The following is a 27,126-nucleotide window of genomic DNA, read 5'->3' on the forward strand; positions in this document are numbered from 1 at the left end:
AAACCCTAGGTGTGACTCCTGGGGGGGGACAACAGTGATGGCCCCCTTCTCCAAGAGACGGACCACCTCTGCTGCCAGAGCCGTGATTGCCGCTGGATTCCGTAGCCTAGTCTCCACCAACCCCATAAAGGGTGGGGGACGGTGCTTGAACTGTATGGGATGACCCCATCTCAACGTGTTGTCCAACCACGATGGTAGAATTCACCGCTCTAGCCAACACGCATAGCGGTCGGAGAGAGGACGAGCTGACAGCTGAGGAACGCTGTCCAGGAATAACCAGTATTCCTCGGCCCCTACCGCCTCCACACAGTGTTTGGACCAAGGGGGGCATCCCATGAAAGGGAGGTGGCTCAGCGAAAGTGGTAGACGTTACAGAGCTAGTCGCTGTACAAAAAGCGAGCTGTCTAGACGCCGCGCTCGTGTCCGCTGAACAGGCAACGAGCCATGTAGCCGTAGCACTCATGACCGTGCGTTGTCCGCTGGCTGTAACCACAGCACGCAGACCCGTCTCCTCACCTTCCACAGACTGTAGAAGGAAGGTAGAGGGGATAATGTGGGAAACTAGGAAACTAGTACAAGCGTCCGTATCTCCGGGTTTGTGTAATGAGTCTCCAGCCCACCCACGACGCTCAAAGGGACGCTGCTTCTTAGAAGCAGGTGAACCAAAGGTTATGTAAACACGCCGTCCGGCCGCCACCCTATAGCCATCTGGCTGAGCGCCCACGCCGCTGCCACCGGTCATCTTGGAAGTCATATCTTCGGTTTCGTTGATCAGTACAAATCGCTGAAAGAAAAGGGAGGATGGGCGGCGGTTTGCGCCGCCTTATATACACGGTGCCGTGGGAAATGTAGGCGGTACCCAAGTTGATTGGTGCATAGTTTAAATTTTTCAGTGCGCGCACGGGACAAGCCCATAAGGCGAAGCCTCGACGGCGAAGCCTACATGAAATAGAACTGGTTTGTTTCTCCATGTTGACGGGTATATTCTGCTGACATGTTGCGACCATAAGATAATGTGTAACACAGTCTGTGACATAACTAACGTTCACAATAAAATTAATTGAAAGATATAGACATGTAACTGAGAAACAACAGTACGTGTTCTTTTATTATTTGTATTCTATATATCTAAGATGACCACAGACAGCCTCTCAAGCAATTCAAGCCCTCCAAACAGGAAAGCCTATAAAAGTGCAGGAGAACTACTTAAATGCATCCTTCGGTCAAACCTGTTGTTGACAGCAGGAAGCAAGATCAACAGAACACTGGGGAATATCAATCAGTTGCAAATTTCCTGATATTCTAATGACACATTCCTGAGTTGGAGAAGACTAACAATATAAAACAACAACAACTACACAGTAATACCATAATAATTACAAAATAATTCATTCATTTATAACAAAATGAAACTATTTAAAACTAAAGCACTTATTTTCCCACCAGCATACATAACAATAAACATGTTTGTCTAATAAATCCACCAAGATATAAACATAAAAATGAATAAAAATATGATAAAAATGCAGATATTTTGCTGCGTGGAGTTGGTCTGGTGTTGTCCTGCTTCTCTCTGGCTCTTTTAAAGTCGCTCTCTCCTTGGGACATCTTCCGGGGGGGGGGGGCGATGCGTCTCTGGAACTGCTTCCTAATGCTGGTCCATGCGCCTCAGAGCATTGGACCAGGGAGTTATCACCGTTTGGTGCTGGGGGTTTGGACGGTGGTCGAAAAATTTGAGTTTTGAAAGCAACACAAATCTTTCTCTGTAAAAGGCTAACAAACTTATTGTTCCACTGCCTTTTACACAAGTCAAATTGAAGTTCATATATCAGCTTTAACCCTACCTTTAACCCTGCGTTCACACCAAAAGATGCATTTGCTGCCCGTACGCGTTGCCGCCGAAGTTTTGCGGCCAGAGCCGGTTCAGACCTCCATGGGGCCCTAGGCAAAATTCTGCCAAGGGGCCCTCCTAACTGAACCCCCAAAATTTTCAACCGTCGCACCTGACACCCAGTGCTTCCACTCATCCATTTTATTTAGCAGATCCATATTGTCCGTTTTCTGTTGAAGTGGTTGCTAGGCAAACAAATTGAGTCGTGAGAAGACTTGAGCTTAACAAAACGACATGTTTTCGATTTACAATGAACGTGTCTTTATAAAATGAAAGGAGAGTAAAATGCCATAATAAACAACGTACTAACCTCGAAACATCAAACCAATACTTCAAGCAACAGTTTGATATTTCTCGGTATGATCTCACTCTATTAATAAGTGTTTATTATTTAGCACCAGTCATAATATTTCACGAGTTTTATTTATTCACCAAGAATAAATTGTATGTGCGTCTATATTTGCCTATGCCTATTCAATCTTAGTCAATATGTATCCATTACTTTCCATTTTGTTAAGTGCAGTTGTAACTATACAAGGCTACAACTAAAATTATAGAAGCTAGCAAGACGCACAGAGACCGGGGATCCCCAAGGGCTCACCGCCCTGTAGGTCTAACACGGCCTGTCCCTCCCTCTCTCCCACCAGGAGAGGAGAGTTAAAGGCTTTACCTTACTGCTGCTCCCGCAGTTCATTTTCAAGTTCCTTCCTCTTCCTTTTTTCATTCCGCGAGGGATAGCTCCGCTTCATCTTTCTACACTGATGATGCAATGATGCGCATGGGTAGCTATCTGACGTCCGCGACGGACAGTTACGTTGTCAGTTTTTTTTTTTTTTTTTTTTTTAACGGGGCCTTTATTATAAATAATAAATTTGCGGGGCCCTACGCAACGTGCGTAGTGTGCGTATTGAAAGAACCGGTACTGTTTGCGGCGCAGCAAATCAAGTTTTGCGGCGCAGCAAAGGTTTTGCGGCGCAGCAAAACTTCTGCTGCGCCGCAAAACCTTTGCTGCGCCGCAAAAGTTTCTCCTCCCCTGGCCAGGCATTTGGCTCAGCTCAGTGACACACACACACACACACACACACACACACACACACACACACACACACACACACACACACACACACATACACCTACCATCCATATCCATCCATAGGATTGGTATACAAGAGAGATAGTAAAGTGGTGCAAAACAGTTAAATTATTCACCCACGTAAACACATTACCTACTGTTAACAATGGGCCATCGTAACAAATCGCCTGCTCGGCATGCCATGCATATATGGATGCAGCTTTGAAGGGGACGCAAAACACAGCTTTGGCAACGCTGTTGAACGCTGATTGGCTGTCATCACGCGTTTGCTGCCGAAAAGTTTAAATATTTCAACTCGAGCAGCATTTGTCGCGCCGCAAAATACGTGAACGCGCCTACAGCGCAGCACGCCCGTGCCCGGCAGCGGGCACGGGCGTGCTGCGCTGCAAATCAAATCTTGCCGCGCCGCAAATCAAATCTTGCTGCCGGTTTTCTCGGCAGCAAGTGGTCCGGCAGCAAACCCGCTACGCGTCACTACATTCACTTTGAATGGGATCGTGCTGCGCGGCGTCTTTTTGCATCTTTTGGTGTGAACGCAGGGTAAAGGTGACATATTATACCACCAGGTGTGAGTGTGATTAGCCGTTACAAGCCGTCTTGAAAATCGGACTCTTCTGACATCACAAGTGGGCTTGCCCACCTAGATGTATGATGGATGGATGGGCAACGTTTGCTACAATCCACTAGGTAGGCTGGTAGACTGTTCTATCCAGCACACATCTAGGTGGACACGCCCATTTGTGATGTCAGAAGACCAAACTGCTTCTAATGGCTAATCACACTCACACCTCGTGGTACAATATGTCACCTTTAAGACTCTTCTCTTACCAAAAAATTCTGGATGCTCACCAGACGCTTTCAGATCGATTCTTAATTAAGTATTAATATGGACCGTTAATTATACAGATGGTCAAAGTTCAACAGAACTAAAGAGTTGTTGTTATAAAGTATATTGCTAGTGAGGATAGAGGAACACTTTATAGCATGTGTGCACACACAAACTCACTACTTACCCACATCTGGGGGTCTCGCTGTGCCTGATGGGACATTGGCTGGGTCGTTTATTGATGGGGGCGGGACCAGACACAATGTGGAGGTCGCTATAGACGCCTGTGGGACATATCTGTTGATGGAGAATGACGATTTTTTTCGATGTCACATTTCTGTCTAACCTGAGTACAATAACAGATATAAAATATTTTAATCATTCAAAATACTACTTAATGAACAGTTTGTATTTCTATCATCTTATTGATGAGAAAAGATTGGTTGCATATGAGTCATCTACGTTTTTTTATGTCCATTACAACCCAATACAGCATTATCATCCTTATCACTGCTATCAAACAAACAGCTTCTCGATCATGAGTCACGTGAATAAAAACAATAGTTCTAAACTGACCAGCTGAGAGGGGTGCCATGAGTTTGTATGGCCACGAGATCTTCGCACTGCAAAGTTGCTCTTCGTGGACCCTAGTTTACAGAAGGACCCACTGGCTGTGATGGGACAGGAAGGATGAGAGAGATGCATTGCATCTTCAGGGAACAATGTTTTCAATACTGGGCTTGACTCTGATCTGAAAACAGATAAGCTGGAGCCCTGGGAGGTCATGATTAGGATACTTGGTTAGGCTACAGGTAAGACTTACTGGGTAGTGAGGCATGTCTTTTGCTGGCCTTCACGGTTACACTGGTCTGTACAACACAGCTGTTAAGCAATGCCTGAAACAAACAAAAACCTGAAGGGTCAAAGGAAATCAATCACAACAAATTGGGCACCGAATGTGACCTACTTTCCTCTGACCTTCTAGCAGACCTAAAAGCACCTGGCCCTCGCCAACCTATTCCCCTTCCCTTCACTTACGGCGGCGGAGGCTTGTGGTCTTAGGGGTTTTCCCGGGTGAGTCTGGCCTGGAGTGGGAACCCGGAGCTGGGCATGGCCCTGGGAGTCTGGGCCGAACAGCTGCTGGGGGGCCCACGGGTGGGGTTGGTACTGAGCTCTGATGTGGGGCTCACTCATGGCCTGGTTCGGACCCTGGGGGTTCTGGGAGTTTAGCGGGACTGGCTGGGGGTTCTGGTCGGTGCTGATGGGAGGATGGTGCTGCTGCTGACGATGATAAAGGCTTGGCTCAGACTTGGGCTTGGACCGCTTGGGGGAACCGCTTGGGGGCAGATGGTTGGAGATTGGATTTGATGGTGGGTTCAGAGAGGCAAAGTCCATCTCACATTCAGTACTGATGCTCAGAGTGGGCACAATCTGAAAGCTCCTTCCATCAGATCTTAAGGGCTCCAGCTTGGGAGGAAACAGAGACAGATGGAGAGACACACTCGTATTTTGTTTTTCTTGTTTCTTGCATTAAAATAATGGAACATAGACAACACACATGCAACTAAAAAACATGTATTTTAGTGTGTGAAGTTTATTTTCACACATGTGTGCATCAGTGACATATATGTATAATACAGTTCAATTACACTATCATAGCTCTATTCAAGGGGGGTTTGCTAGTTGATCTCATCAGACTTTCATCTCATCTTTCCACCTCAACATTGAGTGTGAAAGTGTTATTTTTCGCCATTTCATTCCCTTCATGAATATTTCCATCCATGCTTTGGCGCTTGGTTGTCCTACCATGGTGGTCATCCTTCTGAGAAGCAGGTGGGATTCGGTCAGGACGGACAGCGGGGCGTTGGCCTGTTTGGATGACGGCGCGTCGTGGAACATGTTGTACAACTGCCACAAATGAACACATAAGTAAGCAACATTAAAGGTGACGTATTATACCACCAGATTTGAGTGTGCTTAGCCGTTACAAGCCATTTTAAAATCTGCCTCTTCTGACATCACAAGTGGGCATGTCCATCTAGATGTGTGCTGTATAGATCAATCTACCAGCCTACCCAGTGGACTGTAGCAAATGTTGCTCATCTATCCGTCATACATCTAGGTGGACATGCCCACTTGTGATGTCACAAGAGGCCGATTTTCAAGACGGCTTGTAACGGCTAACCACACTCACACCTTGTGGTATAATATGTCACCTTTAATGTTTTGTTTGGGGCAAGCGGCAGCCGATAGCACCTGTTTGTGAAGCCCTGGCAGGGGCGAAAAACAGTAAGTTCCTCTAACGGCCTGTAAAAGCCAAAGATTTGATGCTGAAAGACACACCCCTGTTCTAAGTCAACCGGAAAAATGCGGTTTCAGGCTTCATAAATAGCAAATACATGTTTAATTTTGTTTTTATTTAATTTATAAGTGATGAAAGGAAGTTATTGAATTTGATTTTTCCCATTGAGTACTGCGAGGGGAATTCACGGCCTCATTTTGCAAATATGTGAATGTTTTGTGCTTCTGTTTTCAAAAATCGTAAGCAATGAAGGACCCTTCTTCTACATTTTTACAGTCTATGGTTGTCGGATGGATAAAGACACCACATGACAAATAAATAGTTATCACCACTGCTATGTATAAAAGACCGTTGCTACGGAGGCATTTCCAAACGTATCTAAGGGACAATGTTTTCTTAGCGGAAGCAATCAATACATTTTTAAATCAATAAAATAAATTGTAGTCGTTCTATTTTGTGTCAAACAATTTATTTAGTATGGAGCCTTGTAATAAGCGGGATAATGTACAGCGAGCAGGTCATTAATGTGGCATAAACCCCTTCAAGGTTTATGTCCCGCTATACATTATCCCTTACACGGCTGGCCTGACGCAGCCTCGACCATAAAACCTGTCTTTGTACGGCACTGCTGCTGACCTGTTTGGCCACACCGAGGTTTCTTATTAGGTTTTCACGGAGCCGTAACTCCCGCAGTCGCTTCTGCTCCTCCTCTACTTCCTCTTTCCTCCAGCAGACTGTTGCCGCAGGCAACGCCGGCAGCAAGTGTGGAGTACTCCCGGCATGCTAATGTGCCACACACACACACACACACACACACACACACACACACACACACACACACACACACACACACACACACACACACACACACACACACACACACACACACACACACACACACACATAGTATGAATTAGCCCGCTGTTGACTTTGCGGACTAATTGTGAAAAGAGTCCATTCACAAAAATATTAATAAATTACAAAAACATATCATTTCATTGCCGCATTTAACCAAAGCATCTCACAGTGCTGTGACAGTCTATAATGTAGGCACAGCCCGAGCGGGAATAAAACCCCTAACCCAGACAATGCGTATTAAAGTAGTAGTTGAGCTAGACATGACCGGGGCTGACAGAAGCGACAGAGTAGCTCATAAAGAAGGAGATCCGTGCACCGTGTTAGTTTTCGTGTGGTGGGGGGCCGGACCCAGGGAAGACTGAGAGGTCCTACATCGCTTCTCCCCCGCCGACTCCCCCTGCAGCCCCCGCCAGCGATCCGCGATGTTTCGGTTGCTCTGCTGCTTCTCATACAGCTCCTGCAACTGCTCCCTGGAGGGGGAGGGGGTGGGGGGGAGACAGAGAGATAGTGAGACAGAGAGAGGCATGGCCAGAGATCCTGGAGATGTTGGTGCAGAAGAAGGTCAGATGAAAGCACGGGGCGGACGGCGGAGGAACGGGAGCAGCAGAAAGATTGAGACTAATCCATTTATTTTTTTATGACGTGAGCCTACATTTTTATAGACACTGACGATGGCATTCATGCAGAGGTAATGCCAAAGCAGCACATTCAGTCGGAGCAAGCAACACAGACGCAAAGCAATTAAGCAAAATGCTTTGATTAAAAAGAGTAACATAGTGTGCAACTAAGTGTTTTGTATACGTATGTGCAGAGTGTGTGTGTGTGTGTGTGTGTGTGTGTGTGTGTGTGTGTGTGTGTGTGTGTGTGTGTGTGTGTGTGTGTGTGTATGCATGTGTGTGTGTATGTACATGCATGCGTGCACGTGTGTCTGTGTTTGTGTGTGGGCTGCTGCACTCCCAAGCACTCTACAAATTGCATAGCCAATCAAACTCTTTCTAATGCAATACATTGATGGTGGATTTAATGTATTTATCCAAATGCATGTTTGAATCATGTTTTCTTTTTTGCTAGCTATGGAATAAAAGGCAAATAAAAGTGAGATGGACAACATCTGTTCTACAACCCTAACACGATCCCTCCCCCCACATGGACAATCAATGGATAGAGCATAGATCAGGGCATTGTCACCCACCAAGTGGCCATGCAACGTTCAAGCACTCTACAAATAGTCACTTGGCTAGTCCAAAACCAAGCATTGAAAAACATTATATTTGTGATAAACAGTTAGGGGTAGGATAGTGAGCTGGCTGGGGTTGTTGACTGAGCCGAAAGCTACTTTATTAGCTCCCCAATGTCCGCATTCTATGTGTAGGGTTACTTGAGCAAGATGCTTAATCCCACTGACATGTATCTAAAGTTCCACAAATTGAGCTCAAGATCAGGAGCCAGCTTTACCAAGCCAGTGTTTTAAAACATACGGAGACCAGACCATGAAGAACCAAGTTGGGTTGAGGAATATTAATAATAATATAGGCTAGCTGAGAGAATTGGGGATCCGCACGTCATGAACCACGTACTTTACTTGTAGTATAGCACATGATTCGTGACTGGGGATCACGACTCATCGCAAATCAGTGTGCTATACTACAAGTTAGGGCTGATAAATTAATCTAACTTTCATGATTCATGATTTTGATTTTTGAGTCAAACAATCTCCAAACTAATATTATCAAGTTGAAACTATATATATTTCTTCCTGGATCCAGAACAGATAATACATATTTGTACATTATGTTCGATTTGAACCTTTTCTATTTTAACATCAGATGTCATTTTTAAGGGCAAATTTCAAAGTTCTCAGTTACAAAACGCAGATTAAATGTTTAAGATTTCAAACTCAAAAATAATGCTTTGAATAATCATGATTTCAATATTGACCAAAATAATCGTGATTATGACTTTTTCCATAAACGAGCAGCCCTACTACAAGTGTTGTGTCCATCCTCATCCAAGCTGAGGTGATTTGCAGCGCGATGTGTCTACCTGGTACACTTCTCCCTGGCCCGGGACGCAGCCGTCTCCTGGAACAGCGAGGAGCTGTGCAGGAAGTACTTGTCGTACTTGTCGCCGCCTTCCCTGGGGAAGATCCTCCGGTAGGCTCCCAGGTGGCCGTCCTCGTACCGAAGAACCCTCTGTTCCCGCTGTGCGTCCTCCACAACCTGCTCCTCCATGCTACACACACACATACACACACACAGAGTTTCACACACACACACACACACAAAGACAGTAGATCTCGGATGGAGATTTTAAGAGAAGAAAAAAACATTCAGTTCTCACATAGTGGAAGGCCAATAAACCTCTTTCTACACGGCCCTCCACAACACGGCCCCCCAAATGGTGGCAAAACCATTTACCATTAAAAATGATGCCCATGATATTCTTTTATTTTTTATTTTTTATTGCTTCTGTTGAGATCAACACGGCCGCCGGACGTACTGCAGGCCACCGGACTGGTTTCACCAGTCTATAATGCTGTTCCTATTCTGCGTTGTATGGTATCCCTTGACAGGAGGTTTGTCCGGGATTTCATGGAGGAATTTTCCCAGCAGAATTTTGAACATGTATAGCTGTGTTGCTGAGGTCACGGAGTGGGGGAGAATGTTCCATAGTTTCCCAGCATGGACAGCAAAGGAGGAGTCATATAGGCTCACAGCGGACGGAGGAGCATGCTTGTTGAAGGCGGGAATTTTTACCTATTTTCCAAGCCGCATATTGTCGGTGAACTGCATCCCGATGTCATTGGGTGTGGTTTCGTTGAGGATCTTCCAGACATGAATGATCATATATCTCTCTCTTCTGCGCTGCAGGGATAGCAGGTTCAGCACAGAGAGTCTCCCCCAGTAGTCAAGGTCCCCTGTTCCAGCGATGCGCCGGGTGAAGTTGCGCTGGAAATACTCGATTGTCTGGATGTCTGACACCTTTACAGGGTTCCAAAGGGGGCAGCAGTATTCTACCCTGCTTCGGATTAGTGACTTGTAAAGTTGAAGCATGACAGGTTTGGAGCGGTCTTTGAAGACTCCAAGAACCCATGAAGCAGTCTTTATAGCACCAGCCACCATCTTGTTGATGTGAGGGGTCCATTTATAGTCGGATGACAGTTCTACACCGAGATCTCTTGCAGAATTTTGGGGTTTAAGGATGTGCCCACTTGGTGTGGCGTACTCCGAGAGATGTGATGTAAAGGGAAGCTCGTCAAGCATGGTAGATTTGTTTGTCCTGTACCGAAGCAACATGAACTTGTCCTGGTGTAGCACCATGTTGTTCTTCTTGGACCATTCAATTATGCTGTCAAGGTCTTCTTGGACAATCTCTGCGTCCTCTGAGATGTCGATTTTTCTCTGGATCTTGGTGTCATCTGCAAAACTACCAGGGTCGCAGTTCTTAACAACTTTGTGGAGGTCGTTGATATATATGATAAACAGGATCGGTCCTAGTACCGAGCCCTGTGGGACACCGCTGATAACAGGTTTAGGATCGGAGTGGTGACCGTCGACTACCACGGTCTGAGTCCTATTTGAGAGAAAGGCTTTGATCCACTCGTAGAGGTTACCTCGGATGCCGTAGTTGTGAAGCTTCTGCAGTAGGATGTTGTGATCCACCTTGTCGAAGGCTTTGGCGAGAGTCGAGGTATATCACATCGGTTTCGAAGCCTTCGTTGAGGTTGTGAAGGATGCTGTCGTAGTACTGCAGGAGTTGGGTCAGACAGCTGCGTCCCTTCCGGAAGCCATGTTGGGTAAGGGATAGCAGTTTGTTGCTCTCTAGAAAATCAACCAACTGGGTCCTGAATCACACGCTCAAATATCTTTGTGACATGGGATGTGAGGGAGATCGACCTGTAGTTGGCTGGGTCCGTTTTATTTCCCTTCTTGTAGATCGGGGTAATATACTGTGCTTTGAGGTCCTGGGGGATTTCTCCAGTATTCATTGACCATTTCCAGAGTATGGTCAAGGGAACACTGATCTCATGCTTGCAGCTCTTGAGGGTCTTTGCCGGGATATCTTCATGTCCTGTGGCAGCGTAGTTGTCGACCTCATCAATCGCTATCTCGATGTCTTCTTTGGTGAAGTTGATGTCAGCAATGGTTGCACCTGGTTAACATTGAGGGGTAATTATGGTTTGTTCGATGTCCGGCGAGTCTGGGTCACTGAAGGCAGAGTAAAACTGCTCCTGGAGGATGTTTGCCATATCTTGTGGTCGATGACGCAGAGTATTGGAACTGTCCTTCAGCGGCCCAATATTACTCTTTGCTTTCGCAAACCACTTAGCAAAGCTGTAGAAGTAACGCGGATTAGTTTTGATGGTATCGACAGCCCTTTGCTCCCTGATATGGAGCTCTTCAAGGATCGTATCACGAAGGTCAATCTGGAGAAGGCTGATGTTGTCCTTCAGCTTCTGGATTTCAGGAGAAGCTGGATGGTGCGTTTCCAGACATTGTAGGCAAGCTTTCATCTTGCAGATTTTCCGGTAGAGTAATGACCTGTTACGGCTAGGTTTTCTTTTGGTCTGATCCTGAGGCTGGTTCTTCTGGGGGCAGTGTATAATGCAGAGCTGGAGCACTGTGAGCCTGATGAGTTCTGCAAATGATGCTCCTTGGTCATCCCTGGGGCAGTGGGAGTATAATTCCACCCAGTTTATATCTCCCATCTGATCTTTGAGGGCTTCTGTGTCTGCTTCGTGGATGTTGAGAGAGTGGAACGAGAATCTTTCAAACTTCTTGGGAGGAGCGGTCTTAGTGCTACCAAGGACGTCGTATCCCATTCTGACCTCTACTAGTTTGTGGTCAGAGAGAGAGGTTTTTGATGAGGACACTTCTATGATGCTGTTGGTGTCGTTGGTGATCACGAGGTCAAGCACGTTGTCGAGGCGAGTTCCACAGTCGACAATCTGTGACAGGAAGTTTCTGGAGAGGAAGTCTAGGAGTAGGTCGCATGATGCAGCGCTGTCAGCGCCGAGGGATATAGCATACGGCATAGATTTCCAGTCTATGTTAGGGAAGTTGAAGTCGCCTGTTATATAGATCGTTGAGACTTCACTCTGGATATCGTCAAGGTAGGTTTGGAGATTAGTCATCATCTTGGAGAAGCTGTTGAGGCTTGCGGTAGGAGGACGGTAGATAGATGCGACTATGTAGTGTATGGATTCAATAGCGCATTTAACTGACTGGCAGATACCGCATCAAAGGTCTGGACTTTTGATGTGAGGAGGGAGTCGTGGACATACAGCATGGTGCCACCCCCTGTTCTGGACGCTCTGTCGCATCTTAGGATGTGGTAGTGTGGGATGGCAACCTGTGCATCGTGGATGTAGCTTTTGAGCCAAGATTCCGATGCTGCTAGGAAGGGTACTGAGGTACCAGGACAGTTAAGTAGGGTGTCGGAGAAGAATGGAATCTTCCATCTGCTTTGGCTGGTAGCCTTTGGGGACAAGCCTTGTCCGTTTAGGATGTAGAGACTTGAGTAGGTAGGTTTGTGTTGTAGCCCTGCATTGCCTGCTGGAGGAGGGAATTCATCAGGATAGGGTTGGAGCTCATGTACTGAGTCGGTGGGGGAGGCATTTGCATGGGGATCTACTCTTGGGGGATGGGAGGTAGAAGGTACTGCCACAACTGTTGGTGGCACTGGGGGGGTCCAGGTAGGGTTTGTCGCTGGTGTTCGGCCCTCATCTCCGTCAGCTGTATCTGCATCTCTTGTTGCTGGTCTCGCATCTGGTCGAGGATCTGGGGGAGTCGGGATAAAAAAGACGTGTCGATAGCATTTGCTTCTGCACATCTTTCTGGAGCAGCAGCTGTGAGAGGCGGAGCTTGCTGCCATCGAGATCTTGGTTCTCGGACTGATGATGACCCTAGTAGGGGTGGTCTTGAGCTCGCACTCAGTGCCCGCTGCCTGTTTGTAGGCGGAGGCATCTGGCGGGGATGATCGCCTCCTTGGCGTCTAGCTGGATCTTGTCTCTGTGGTCGAGGTGCATCTGATTCATATTTCTTCGTGTTTTGCAGGTGGGCAAACATACATCCCTGCACAGTACAAACCCGACGTTTGAGTGTCTGCACAGTACAGGATGGTAGAATTTACAGTTTCTTCCTCTACTGCATCCGACTCTGGTGTCGGTGCCATGCCTCATGTAGTTTATGCAGCGAGGAGTGTGAAGCTTCGTACATGGTTTCCCTTGGATCAATCGCTTCCCTGTTAATCCATGCGGGCAGGTTAGTAGCTTGTACTTCTCACATATCTCTGTAGGCACGGGGCATCTTTCACGCCGTGGACTGCGGCGGTCAGATGTTTCCGCGGTGTCTGCGTCTTCCTCATCTTCTTCATCTTCTTCTTCATCGTCTTCTTTCTCCTCCTCTTCTTTCTCTTCTTCTTCTCCGCCATTACCCGGGTTGGTGTCCACAGGTGTTTGGGGGTTATTTGGGGGAGACATGTCTTTCTTCTTCTTCTCGCTCGTCTTTGACTTCTTGGGTGTGAGAACGAGGTCGTTTTTCGGTAACCCTTCCTTTTACAGTCCCCTAATTACTAGGTATTTACCCGGTACATGCATGGTAAATTATAGTGTATTACTGGGTAATTACCACTGGTAATAAGAAGGTAAATACAGAGGTAGTTACCCGGTAAATACATGGTAAATCATAGTGTATTACTGGGTAATTACCAATGGTAATAAGAAGGTAAATACGGAGGTAGTTACCCGGTAAATACATGGTAAATCATAGTGTATTACTGGGTAATTACCACTGGTAATAAGAAGGTAAATACAGAGGAATTATCCGGTAAATTATAGTGTATTACTGTGTAATTACCATTGGTAATAAGAAGGTAAATACAGGGGAATTACAGCTGATGTACCAAGTAAAACCTCCACTATTACCCATCAACTCAACTAAGTAGCGTGTAGTTGTAACTGTTTTAGGTTGGTAATAACTCCGATATTGTGTACTTCCTAGGAAATTAGGCAACCAATTCTTAGAAAAACCTATTATCCAAGGTTTATGTTGGTAACAGCCCAAATTTAATGATGTACTATCTAGAAATTAGCATAGTACTTTCCAATAAAATACTTTTTCTTAGTTATTATTCATAGCTACACCCATTTAGAAAGGGTTTATTCAATTTACCACTATGGAATTACTTACCTGGTAACAACCTCTGCAGGAAGTTTTCCTCGAGTGTCATGGTACATCTTCTTAAATACTGGGTACAAAGCCGTTTGTTTCCATGGTATTACCAGGTTCTTACCATATCATTTATAATAGATACATTCCATTGTCCATGCAGTCAACACAAACTTGTACCATGTACGTTCTGCGACGTTACCAAGTAAAACACGACAATTTACCCAGTAAGTAAGCTGAAACTGTACTGTAAAAGGAAGCCTCGTTTGTTTCCATGGTATTACCAGGTTCTTACCATATAATTTGTAATACATTATTCCCTTTTCCATGCAGTCAACACAAACTTGTACCATGTACGTTCTGCGACGTTACCAAGTAAAACACGACAATTTACCCAGTAAGTAAGCTGAAACTGTACTGTAAAAGGAAGCCTCGTTTGTTTCCATGGTATTACCAGGTTCTTACCATATAATTTGTAATACATTATTCCCTTTTCCATGCAGTCAAGACAAACTTGTACCATGTACGTTCTGAGACGTTACCAAGTAAAACACACCAATTTACCCAGTAATTAAGCTGAAACTGTACTGTAAAAGGAAGCCTCGTTTGTTTCCATGGTATTACCAGGTTCTTACCATATAATTTGTAATACATAATTCCCTTTTCCATTCAGTCAACACAAACTTGTACCATGTACGTTCTGCGACGTTACCAAGTAAAACACGACAATTTACCCAGTAATTAAGCTGAAACTGTACTGTAAAAGGAAGCCTTGTTTGTTTCCATGGTATTACCAGGTTCTTACCATATAATTTGTAATACATTATTCCCTTTTCCATGCAGTCAACACAAACTTGTACCATGTACGTTCTGCGACGTTACCAAGTAAAACACACCAATTTACCCAGTAATTAAGCTGAAACTGTACTGTAAAAGGAAGCCTCGTTTGTTTCCATGGTATTACCAGGTTCTTACCATATCATTTGTAATACATTATTCCCTTTTCCATGCAGTCAACACAAACTTGTACCATGTACGTTCTGCGACGTTACCAAGCAAAACACGACAATTTACCCAGTAATTAAGCTGAAACTGTACTGTAAAAGGAAGCCTCGTTTGTTTCCATGGTATTACCAGGTTCTTACCATATAATTTGTAATACATTATTCCCTTTTCCATGCAGTCAAGACAAACTTGTACCATGTACGTTCTGCGACGTTACCAAGTAAAACACACCAATTTACCCAGTAATTAAGCTGAAACTGTACTGTAAAAGGAAGCCTCGTTTGTTTCCATGGTATTACCAGGTTCTTACCATATCATTTGTAATACATTATTCCCTTTTCCATGCAGTCAACACAAACTTGTACCATGTACGTTCTGCGACGTTACCAAGTAAAACACGACAATTTACCCAGTAATTAAGCTGAAACTGTACTGTAAAAGGAAGCCTTGTTTGTTTCCATGGTATTACCAGGCTCTTACCATACAAGTTGTAACTGGTTATTCCCTTTTCCATGCAATCAACACAAACCATATATGTTCTGCAACATCGTTCACCAGTAGTTAAGCACTTTAATTGTTGTTATAAAACCCCAAACCACTGTTGATGAAAGACATATTAAAATTAAACAAAATCAAAGGCTTATCTTTCAAACAATGCATATCCCACAAACAGGCACTGAACACTGAAGAAATCGGACAAACAAAAGAGCCGTCCACATCAACTCAATTTAAATGTTACTGATGCAGCAATCTGCCTATGGGAGCATCTTTGTGGTCATTCGCAAACCAATGAGTCCACTCGATGAATGAGAGATGACTCTTTAGTGTCTTCTCTGTGAGGTATCCCTGCAGTCTCCACTTCTGGGATTTGAAGGCTGACCAAGACCTGACCAGGTACCTCCAAATCTCCCCTTCAAGAATCAGAAGACAAGAAAATAAACATTAGGACTGTCAATTAATGAACATTTCTAGAACATGTAGAACTCAAAGATTATTTTGTTTATCAGTAAAGAAAGGATGCTGGTCCTCTGGCCATTGTGTTTGGTCATATTGAAAAGAGAAAAAGGCATAGCCATAAATACAGTTAATAGGACGGGAGGGGACAGGCCGTTAGCTCCGGTTAGCCCTTTAGCATCGAGCTAGCGGAGCTTCTGTCATTCAAATAACTCGGACATGTTGTCTAAAACCTATAACACACAATTTATTAAAATATCCGGATTTAATCGGGCTCTCTCCCATAAGTACAGTTAATAGGACGGGAAGAGACAGGCTCTGTTAGCCCCGGTTAGCGCGATGCTAAAGAGCAGCTCTACCGGAGCATGCCACCTCAACAGGTGCAAGTTAGCCTCCGGTTTGATATTCGCCGGATATTCGGTTTACCACCCAATCGGATTCATCAACATAAGTGCAATACATTACGGGCTTAGTATGTTGAGGACGGTTTAGGACACCGTATCGCGAAAAATCACAAACACATGTTGTCGCCATCAATGTCTGTGCAACAACGTCATTTACGTTCTGGCTGCTACCTGTTTTAGGGACCGTCAACAAATTACACTCACCGACTGTTGGCAGAGACGTTACCATGGAATTGTTTCAGGAAATGAATCACACAAATATATTGCAATATAGTTAATCATAATGCAGTTAATAGTTTAATATTCGACAAAAATCGACCAAACTATATTTGAAATTATTAATTGCATCCCGTTTAACAATAATGCAATATATTAGCAAAGTTACCTGCAGTAAGTAGCAGCCCACCATTGGCAACTACTACTACAATCAGGTGACAAAATGTATTTTTTTGTGATTTTTATGTTATTTTATATGATTTATTTCCAGAAACAATTCCATGGTAACGTCTCTGCCACCAGTCGGTGAGTGTAACTTGTTGACGGTCCCTAAAACAGGTAGCAGCCAGAGAACGTAAATGACGTAGTTGCACAGACATCGATGGCGACAACATGTGTTTGTGATTTTTCGCGATACGGTGTCCTAAACCGTCCTCAACATACTAAGCCCGTAATGTATTGCACTTATGTTGATGAATCCGATTGGGTGGTAAACCGAATATCCGGCGAATATCAAACCGGAGGCTAACTTGCACCTGTTGAGGTGGCATGCTCCGGTAGAGCTGCTCTTTAGCATCGCGCTAACCGGGGCTAACAGAGCCTGTCTCTTCCCGTCCTATTAACTGTACTTATGGGAGAGAGCCCGATTAAATCCGGATATTTTAATAAATTGGGTGCTATAGGTTTTAAAAAACATGTCCGAGTTATTTGAATGACAGAAGCTCCGCTAGCTCGATGCTAAAGGGCTAACCGGAGCTAACTGCCTGTCCCCTCCCGTCCTATTAACTGTATTTATGGCTATGCCTTTTTCTCTTTTCAATATGACCAAACACAATGGCCAGAGGACCAGCATCCTTTCTTAACTGATAAACAAAATAATCCTTGACTTCTACATGTTCTAGAAATGTTCATTAATTGACAGTCCTAATGTTTATTTTCTTGTCTTCTGATTCTTGAAGGGGAGATTTGGAGGTACCTGGTCAGGTCTTGGTCAGCCTTCAAATCCCAGAAGTGGAGACTGCAGGGATACCTCACAGAGAAGACACTAAAGAGTCATCTCTCATTCATAGAGTGGACTCATTGGTTTGCGAATGACCACGAAGATGCTCCCATAGGCAGATTGCTGCATGGCATTCACCACTTATTCAAATTGTAGAGGTTGAAGCAGTCTTCCTTGTGGTCACTTGCCATAACACTGTCATGTGTTTTATGAAAACACCATCAGTAACATTTAAATTGAGTTGATGTGGACTGCTCTTTTGTTTGTCCGATTTCTTCAGTGTTCAGTGCCTGTTTGTGAGATATGCATTGTTTGAAAGATAAGCCTTTGATTTTGTTTAATTTTAATGTCTTTCATCAACAGTGGTTTGGGGTTTTATAACAACAATTAAAGTGCTTAACTACTGGTGAACGATGTTGCAGAACATATATGGTTTGTGTTGATTGCATGGAAAAGGGAATAACCAGTTACAACTTGTATGGTAAGAGCCTGGTAATACCATGGAAACAAACTAAGGCTTCCTTTTACAGTACAGTTTCAGCTTAATTACTGGGTAAATTGTCGTGTTTTACTTGGTAACGTCGCAGAACGTACATGGTACAAGTTTGTGTTGACTGCATGGAAAAGGGAATAATGTATTACAAATTATATGGTAAGAACCTGGTAATACCATGGAAACAAACGAGGCTTCCTTTTACAGTACAGTTTCAGCTTAATTACTGGGTAAATTGTCGTGTTTTACTTGGTAACGTCGCAGAACGTACATGGTACAAGTTTGTGTTGACTGCATGGAAAAGGGAATATGTATTACAAATTATATGGTAAGAACCTGGTAATACCATGGAAACAAACGAGGCTTCCTTTTACAGTACAGTTTCAGCTTAATTACTGGGTAAATTGTCGTGTTTTACTTGGTAACGTCGCAGAACGTACATGGTACAAGTTTGTGTTGACTGCATGGAAAAGGGAATAATGTATTAAAAATTATATGGTAAGAACCTGGTAATACCATGGAAACAAACGAGGCTTCCTTTTACAGTACAGTTTCAGCTTAATTACTGGGTAAATTGTCGTGTTTTACTTGGTAACGTCGCAGAACGTACATGGTACAAGTTTGTGTTGACTGCATGGAAAAGGGAATAATGTATTACAAATTATATGGTAAGAACCTGGTAATACCATGGAAACAAACAAGGCTTCCTTTTACAGTACAGTTTCAGCTTAATTACTGGGTAAATTGTCGTGTTTTACTTGGTAACGTCGCAGAACGTACATGGTACAAGTTTGTGTTGACTGCATGGAAAAGGGAATAATGTATTACAAATTATATGGTAAGAACCTGGTAATACCATGGAAACAAACGAGGCTTCCTTTTACAGTACAGTTTCAGCTTACTTACTGGGTAAATTGTCGTGTTTTACTTGGTAACGTTGCAGAACGTACATGGTACAAGTTTGTGTTGACTGCATGGAAAAGGGAATAATGTATTACAAATTATATGGTAAGAACCTGGTAATACCATGGAAACAAACGAGGCTTCCTTTTACAGTACAGTTTCAGCTTACTTACTGGGTAAATTGTCGTGTTTTACTTGGTAACGTCGCAGAACGTACATGGTACAAGTTTGTGTTGACTGCATGGACAATGGAATGTATCTATTATAAATGATATGGTAAGAACCTGGTAATACCATGGAAACAAACGGCTTTGTACCCAGTATTTAAGAAGATGTACCATGACACTAGAGGAAAACTTCCTGCAGAGGTTGTTACCAGGTAAGTAATTCCATAGTGGTAAACTGAATAAACCCTTTCTAAATGGGTGTAGCTATGAATAATAACTAAGAAAAAGTATTTTATTGGAAAGTACTATGCTAATTTCTAGATACATCATTAAATTTGGGCTGTTACCAACATAAACCTTGGATAATGGGTGTTTCTAAGAATTGGTTGCCTAATTTCCTAGGAAGTACACAATATCGGAGTTATTACCAACCTAAAACAGTTACAACTACACGCTACTTAGTTGAGTTGATGGGTAATAGTGGAGGTTTTACTTGGTACATCAGCTGTAATTCCTCTGTATTTACCTATTTATTACCAGTGGTAATTACACAGTAATACACTATAATTTACCCGATAATTCCTCTGTATTTACCTTCTTATTACCAGTGGTAATTACCCAGTAATACACTATGATTTACCATGTATTTACCGGGTAACTACCTCTGTATTTACCTTCTTATTACCATTGGTAATTACCCAGTAATACACTATGATTTACCATGTATTTACCGGGTAACTACCTCTGTATTTACCTTCTTATTACCAGTGGTAATTACCCAGTAATACACTATAATTTACCATGTATGTACCGGGTAAATACCTAGTAATTAGGGGACTGTAAAAGGAAGGGTTACCCGTTTTTCTTCCTACAGCCTTGGCACAGCCAATGTAGGCCTAGTAGGGGGTTGGGGTCTTCTAGACACATGCAGAACTTGTTGTGTTTTTCTTTCATTTTCTCGCAGTTGTGTGATCCCTGGGAGCAGATGAAGCACACTAGTAGAGGCGGTGTGTCATCATCCACTTTGTTGCAGTATTTGCTCTCGCATTCATCGCAGGTGTCTGGGAGGTAGGACTCTATCTTGAGAATTATCCCATCTACAAGGACCTCTTTGTTGGAATAGAATTGGTCCTGGGTGTCTGTGGATCGAACCTTGAGCTAATGTACTCTGCACACTTCTCAAGGAGAGGATTGTTTAGACTTTTAACAGCCTTAAAGTTAGCGGCGTGACTTACATCTGGTCTGTATTTCCTGAGAACTTTCTTGGCTTCCGCATCGGCGCCACTGAGCTGTTCTCCGATCGCGATGTTGTGCTGGCGAAGGTTTTCTTGGGCTTCTGTCATGATTGTAATTGATATATATATATATATATAAATATATACACACACATATATATAAATATATATATATACTGTATACACCAGACAGATTGAAGATATTCCCGAGCCTTGTTGTCGTCACGTGACCGACGTGACTTCAATCAAGTCCTCAACTAACGATCAATGTTTTTCTTTCTTGGACTGATTAAAGGATCAATACATGTATAGACACTCGATAAACGTGTCTAATACCACCAACAACACGTGTGTGCTCCAAATCAAATATCTCCAATTGGTTTTCACATGTGGTACAGGCATTGCTGGAGGCTTGTGAGTGAGCCAGAATAATTTATTTATGGATATACTTTGTGTGACGAGACAAAAATGCTCCCGTTGACTTGGAACGTTGGATGGTCTTTCTGCAATAACGCATACAACCTATAGGCCGCTAAAGGAACAACATATGCTAAACATCTATTTCTGTTGTAAGTGTGTAGGCCTACATTATCTCCATTTTAGACAATAAAACCCTTTCAGTCGTCTGTGTCCTTGCTGATTCATTGATGGGCCGTCTACAAGGGCACACATGAAAGGGAATCCTTTGCATACAAAGAAGGCAGGGTTCAGGTTCCCAAAGCAACAGATCGGTGGGGTGCCCTGAGGTTCGCTCCTTTGCAAGCGTAAGGTTGTTCCGTCTACATTTCACATTTGCATGCATGACGACTGGTCCGGTCGTATTTCTTGTTGCTGTTGGTTCACAAATATGAGCGTCACATTTTCCTAGTGCCTAGTGTTAATAACTCTCAAAGACGTCTTCAAATCAATTGAGAAGGAACGAAGTGTAGCCTCTGGAGCTGTCCATGTTTATCATCTTGAGACTCCCTGTTACTCAGCGTTACTTGGGCACCATTATTATTATTTATGCAAAATATATTGTTGTCTCATAATATATGAGATTTAGGTGGATGAATGCTGGACCCTCCCTTGGCTAGGGCACTCTGGAAATTGAGATTTTGAATCCCAATGAGTCTTGTCTCTGATTAAATAAAAGGTTAAAAGATAGCTTTTGGCAATGAGTTCCCGTCATTGCCAAAAGCTAATGGGGGAACTACACCATTGACGGCCTACAAGCCTCGAGACGGGACACATTGAAGATGAGTGGCTTGCTGGCTTGGCCATGTCAGCGTACAGTAATTGGTCAGCCACTTAGCTATGTAGCCAGCAGGGAAAATAGGCTCCATCACTTCAATTGCCGTGAAGGAATAGAAAGAAATAGATGGACTGAAATTGTGTGAGACTGCAAAGCAATCATTTTCCGATGCCTAATACACACCTTGATTACCCAAAATAACATTAGAATTGAATTACAGATTTGTGCTGACCATAACTTGACAATAAAAATTAATATAGACACAAAAGTGATGAGTGAATGAATAGTTGAACAGACAGACAAGTGGGTGGATGAATGAGAAAGTAAAACAAAAAGAACAGTAGATGAATGAATGACATAGTAAAACAAACAGAACAATAGATTAATGGATGAGATAGTTCAACAGACAGAACAGTAGATAAATGAATGAGACAGTAGAACAGAAGTAATACCTCTCTCTACAGTGACCCCGCTGCAGCCTGGCTCTGATCTGTCGCCGCTGGTTCTGCTCAGCCCGTCGGCGGTCGCACGCCGTCAGGTTCACCAGGACCAGCGTGTCGGACAGCAGGCGGTCCTTCACCTCACGGTCCAGGGCAGAGTCGGTGGTGAAGCTGGGAGAGTGGTTCACCTGGAGACCCGGTCAAGTAGAGTCCATTTTACATGAGTAGCCCTTGAAGGAGAACTTCAGTATTTTTGACCAGGACATTATTTTTGGATCATTTTAGTTCAAAGGGAAATAATATATATAATAATTTGAATTGGTCCAGTATTATATTATACATCTCACCTCCAGTAACCATGGCTTCAGCCTCTGGTCTAGCAACACATCGAAACCCAGCAGCTCAAAACAGGCTCCAGATGAGTTTGAGCCTGGACAGAGAAAATCAAACCCACAACACCTTTAAAACATAAGCTTCTCTCAAATGGAAGTGGAAAGAGCTTATGGGAACAGGTTTTTTTAAATCGAAAAAGAGGGGAAAATGAAATAGTTAGCAAAAGAAAGCATAAGATAAATAGTAGTGGTTACCGTACAGTATAATCAAAATAATATAATTACAAGTAGAAAGGTATGTCGGGTTTGAGGGGGGCACCTGTAGCAGTAGAGGTAGGAAACATATTTCAATCTTGCTGGAAAGCCAGAGGAATAAGGAGCCCTTTGGGTAAGACCCAATCTACTAGCTGTACTGTGCATCACCTGGCAGGGCGTGGCGGGGGAAGCAGGTGTGGTAGCTGTGACTCAGGACCGAGTGGGCCGACGCCAGAGTCTTGATGACCAGATCGTCGATGTCGAGCCACAGCTTCATGACGTCACAGGATCTCTCCTGCAAGAGGCGGGTCAATGCTGAAAGCTTCCTGATGGAGAAGAAAATAATATATATATATATATATATATATATATATATATATATATATTTTAAATGTGAAATGTTTATATTTGAAATGTATGTTTGAAAATTACTTTTTTCAAAATATTAATATTGATACAAGGTTGGGACTGTGTTGAAATTGCATGCTATAGGACAAATAATAAGTAACCAACAGTATGAAACCTGGGCAAAAAACCTTTACCTTTTGCTTCCTGCATTTTCATCACGCACAAAGTTCTCACTGCGCTTGTTTATGGCGTAGTTGGTTAGATGCATGCAGATGTTCTCCTGGAGACGGAGACAGAAGGGGGGTGGAGGAGGGGGTGCACACTGCTTCGATTGCAACTGAGCCATAAATCTCCTAGCTTTTAGGTGTTACTATTATTCAACTATCATCGCTTTTATTCAATGATAAAAATGTGCGTTGGCAAAAAAGGAGTTAAATTTTGTATGTACAAAGTGGTTTGTAGTGATTAGGATCTAAAAGTGTAAAGTATCCAAAACAACTTACAGAGGGATGTATCTGCTAAAAAAAATACGGAGCTATTAATACTCAGCTCATAAGCTAAGATAATACGTCTTGGAAAGACTGAGCTGTTTGTGTAGATTGCACTTCCTAAAATTCAGATATGGCGTACCCAAGCACCGTGGCCATAATGTGAGTACTCCAGCTCGGACAAAGGAGTGTTCGGTAATCGGTCCCCTGCTTGGCTATGTAGCCAGATGGGAAAATAGAATTCACACCTTGATAACCCTTAATAACTTAATAAGAAGTAAGGGTGCACTCACACTAGGCCATCTGGCCGTGGCCGTGGCCGTTTTAGCACCTAACCGTGCTCAAATCTCACATTACAGTGTGAGTGTGGCCAGTCTGGCCAGGCCGGGCCAATTTGGCCACTTGGGAGAGGTGTGCTGCTACGGCACGGGCCGCTACGGTACAGATGCTAATGAGCCGACACGCGCACACGCACGGCTACGCAACCTGAGCTGGATGACGCATAGTCCATGCGACGACCACGGACATAATAAAGGCGACGAGCCTTCTTTCCAATTAAACGGTAAACATATATCCAAATAAGCAACAGACTCAGCAAAGTGCGAACTGTGTTCTGTGTGTTGTTGTCCATTGTTAGAACTCTGACTGGCGGCAGACTTTATTATGGTCCATGCAGCGGACGCTTGGTGATGACGTATTACTTACGACGTGATGACGTATGTACAAGAGCCTACCGTGGCCAGGCCACAGTTGCGACGCCCAACGGCCACGGCCAGATGGCCTAGTGTGAGTGCAGGCCAGAGAACAATGGGGCCATTTGAGCACGGTTAGGTGTGAAAACGGCCAACGGCCACGGCCAGATGGCCTAGTGTGAATGCACCCTTACTGAATGCAGGAAACACGGAAGGGGAGTAGCAAGCTGGCTCTATTTGTTTGGGATCTCGCTTCAAATACCAACAGAGGTAACGTCACCCAACATCGCTGATACATCCTTTAAAAGTGGTCAACCAAAATATGTAATTTAGGGTGCACTCACACTAGGCCATCTGGCCGTGGCCGTTGGCCGTTTTCACACCTAACCGTGCTCAAATGGCCCCATACAGAGGCTCTTGTACATACGTCATCACGTCGTAACACGTCATCACCAAGCGTCCGCTGCATGGACCATACTAAAGTCTGCCGCTGTCATGCCAAATTTGTACCGGCCTACGTCATCAATTGTTGACAACTTGACAACTGATTTGATTGGGTTGTCCGTTGCCGGGCAGGTTTCAAAAAACATTCGGCTCATGTTTCCAAAGACGAAATAACATAATACAGATAACGGATCGCTAGATAACACTTGTTTTTACTTTATATTTGTATTATATTGAATTGTTTAATCGAATTTAGCTAGTAAACTGAGTGTTTAAAGCAGGTTTCAAAAACCTGTCTTGTCACGCTCAATGAAGGAGTGCAATGAACGAGCATGAAAGTTTGCGAATGTTCAAGAACCTTCCTACGTCATTCGCCCGTACGTCATCGCCCGTTGCCAGGCAACAGACGATCACGTCGTCTGTTGCCAGGCAGGTTTGGAATTTGTCAACAACTGATGACGTAGGCCGGTACAAATTTGGCAGCTGGTACAAATTTGGCTGGGTGACAAAATTTGGCATGACACCGCCAGTCAGAGTTTTAACAACAATGGACAACAACACAGAGAACACACCAACAGTTGGAGTAGGGTATATCTGCAGCCGGAGCTGTCACGTTAAAATTGTACCGGGGGCGAAAATTTTACCGGCCTACGTCATCAGTTGTTGACAAATTCCAAACCTGCCTGGCAACAGACGACGCGATCGTCTGTTGCCTGGCAACGGGCGATCGCGTCGAATGACGTAGGAAGGTTCTTGAACATTCGGGAACTTTCATGCTCGTTCATTGCACTCATTGAGCGTGACAAGACAGGTTTTTGAAACCTGCTTTAAACACTCAGTTTACTAGCTAAATTCGATTAAACAATTCAATACAATGCAAATATAAAGTAAAAACAAGTGTTATCTAGGGATCCGTTATCTGTATTATGTTATTTCGTCTTTGGAAACATGAGCCGAATGTTTTTTGAAACCTGCCCGGCAACGGACAACCCAATCAAATCAGTTGTCAAGTTGTCAACAACTGATGACGTAGGCCGTTAAAATTTTCGCCCCCAGCACAATTTTAACGTGACAGAGCCACTTGCCAAACACGCCCATTGCTCTGCCAGACACGCCCATTGCTCTGCCAAACACGCCCATTGCCAAACACGCCCATTGCTCGTTCTATGGTGGCCATTAGGGATGAGTCGGTCGCAACCGATTCGTTCACAACGAACGAATCCCGAAGGTGAACGACAAGAACTAAAAACAAAACAAGAGAACTGGTTCTTTGATTCTTTTTTTTTAACATTAAACAAAAATATGGTCACGTAAATAAAATATACAAACGTTCTCAAAGATTCAGCCAATGAGAGGTAGCAATGGTGTTGCTATGGCACCTGGGTAAACAAATGACAAGGTGGTACCGTCCGCCACACACGTTAACTAATGATCGCTGTAGGCTTCAATATCATGCAAGCACTTCATACTGTAATGACCTCGCCGGTGACATAACGATGTCGAGTCATTAGTAATTGAAGGAACTTTTAATGAACCAAAACCAGGTCACTGAAACCCGTAACCAACGGCAGAAATCACACCAAAACAAACCCTGGTTACCCCGGCAACCCCCAACACGGTCTCACTCACGCCCTCCCCCAGCTGACCTAATGATTCGCCCCCACGCTGATTGACAAGAAGAACATTACAATACATGCACATAGAACAACTGGCATAACGGACAACGAAATACAATGCAACGCATAACACATTTACTATTTATTTGGGTTATGCCAATCGATGTGGGGCCACTCATATATACCCCTACATTTCCGAAAATAGACTTGACCTGCAGAGCAACGGGCTTGTCTGGCAGAGCAATGGGCGTGTTTGGCAAAGCAATGGGCGTGTCTGGCAGAGCAATGGGGGTGTTTGGCAAGTGTCTCCGGCTGCAGATAGACCTACTTGAACAGTTGAACCGCTTGACGCGATGTTTACCGTTTAATGGGAAAGAAGGCTCGTCGCCTTTATTATGTCCGTGGTCGTCGCATTGACTATACGTCATCCAGCTCAGGTTGCGTAGCCGTGCGTGTGCGCGTGTTGGCTCATTAGCATCTGTACCGTAGCGGCCCGTACCGGAGCAGCACACCTTCCCAAGTGGCCAAATTGGCCTGGCCTGGCCAGACTGGCCACACTCACACTGGCAGATTTGAGCACGGTTAGGTGTGAAAACGGCCATGGCCACGGCCAGATGGCCTAGTGTGAGTGCACCCTAAAAAGGATCATGAACGCAGCGCAAAACTCAACAACACCCACCCCTTGTCGTGATTGGTTGGACAACTGTTTATTTGGTTTTGAGTGGTTGGTGGTAGTACCATTTATTTTTGTGTACGATCTT

General features: G+C 44.0%; 1 protein-coding gene across 1 annotated transcript in view; it reads right to left on the reverse strand.

The window, feature by feature from the left end:
- Nucleotides 1-414: 414 nt before the first annotated feature.
- ttll6 (tubulin tyrosine ligase-like family, member 6) overlaps nucleotides 415-27,126 on the reverse strand; it is a 36,098-nt gene continuing 9,386 nt past the window's right edge. The window contains exons 6-18 of the mRNA XM_056582615.1: nucleotides 23,320-23,405; nucleotides 22,946-23,103; nucleotides 22,538-22,620; nucleotides 22,203-22,378; nucleotides 9,014-9,202; nucleotides 7,287-7,440; nucleotides 6,749-6,895; nucleotides 5,617-5,718; nucleotides 4,849-5,277; nucleotides 4,634-4,706; nucleotides 4,387-4,481; nucleotides 3,998-4,107; nucleotides 415-1,705 (exon numbers count right to left, since the gene is read on the reverse strand). Of these exons, the coding sequence (XP_056438590.1) occupies nucleotides 1,693-1,705; nucleotides 3,998-4,107; nucleotides 4,387-4,481; nucleotides 4,634-4,706; nucleotides 4,849-5,277; nucleotides 5,617-5,718; nucleotides 6,749-6,895; nucleotides 7,287-7,440; nucleotides 9,014-9,202; nucleotides 22,203-22,378; nucleotides 22,538-22,620; nucleotides 22,946-23,103; nucleotides 23,320-23,405 (1,815 nt within the window). The 3' untranslated portion in view covers nucleotides 415-1,692. The remainder of the gene's footprint in view (nucleotides 1,706-3,997; nucleotides 4,108-4,386; nucleotides 4,482-4,633; nucleotides 4,707-4,848; nucleotides 5,278-5,616; nucleotides 5,719-6,748; nucleotides 6,896-7,286; nucleotides 7,441-9,013; nucleotides 9,203-22,202; nucleotides 22,379-22,537; nucleotides 22,621-22,945; nucleotides 23,104-23,319; nucleotides 23,406-27,126) is intronic.

The sequence above is a fragment of the Gadus chalcogrammus genome, chromosome 2 (genome assembly GCF_026213295.1).
Source record: "Gadus chalcogrammus isolate NIFS_2021 chromosome 2, NIFS_Gcha_1.0, whole genome shotgun sequence".
NCBI lineage: Eukaryota > Metazoa > Chordata > Actinopteri > Gadiformes > Gadidae > Gadus > Gadus chalcogrammus.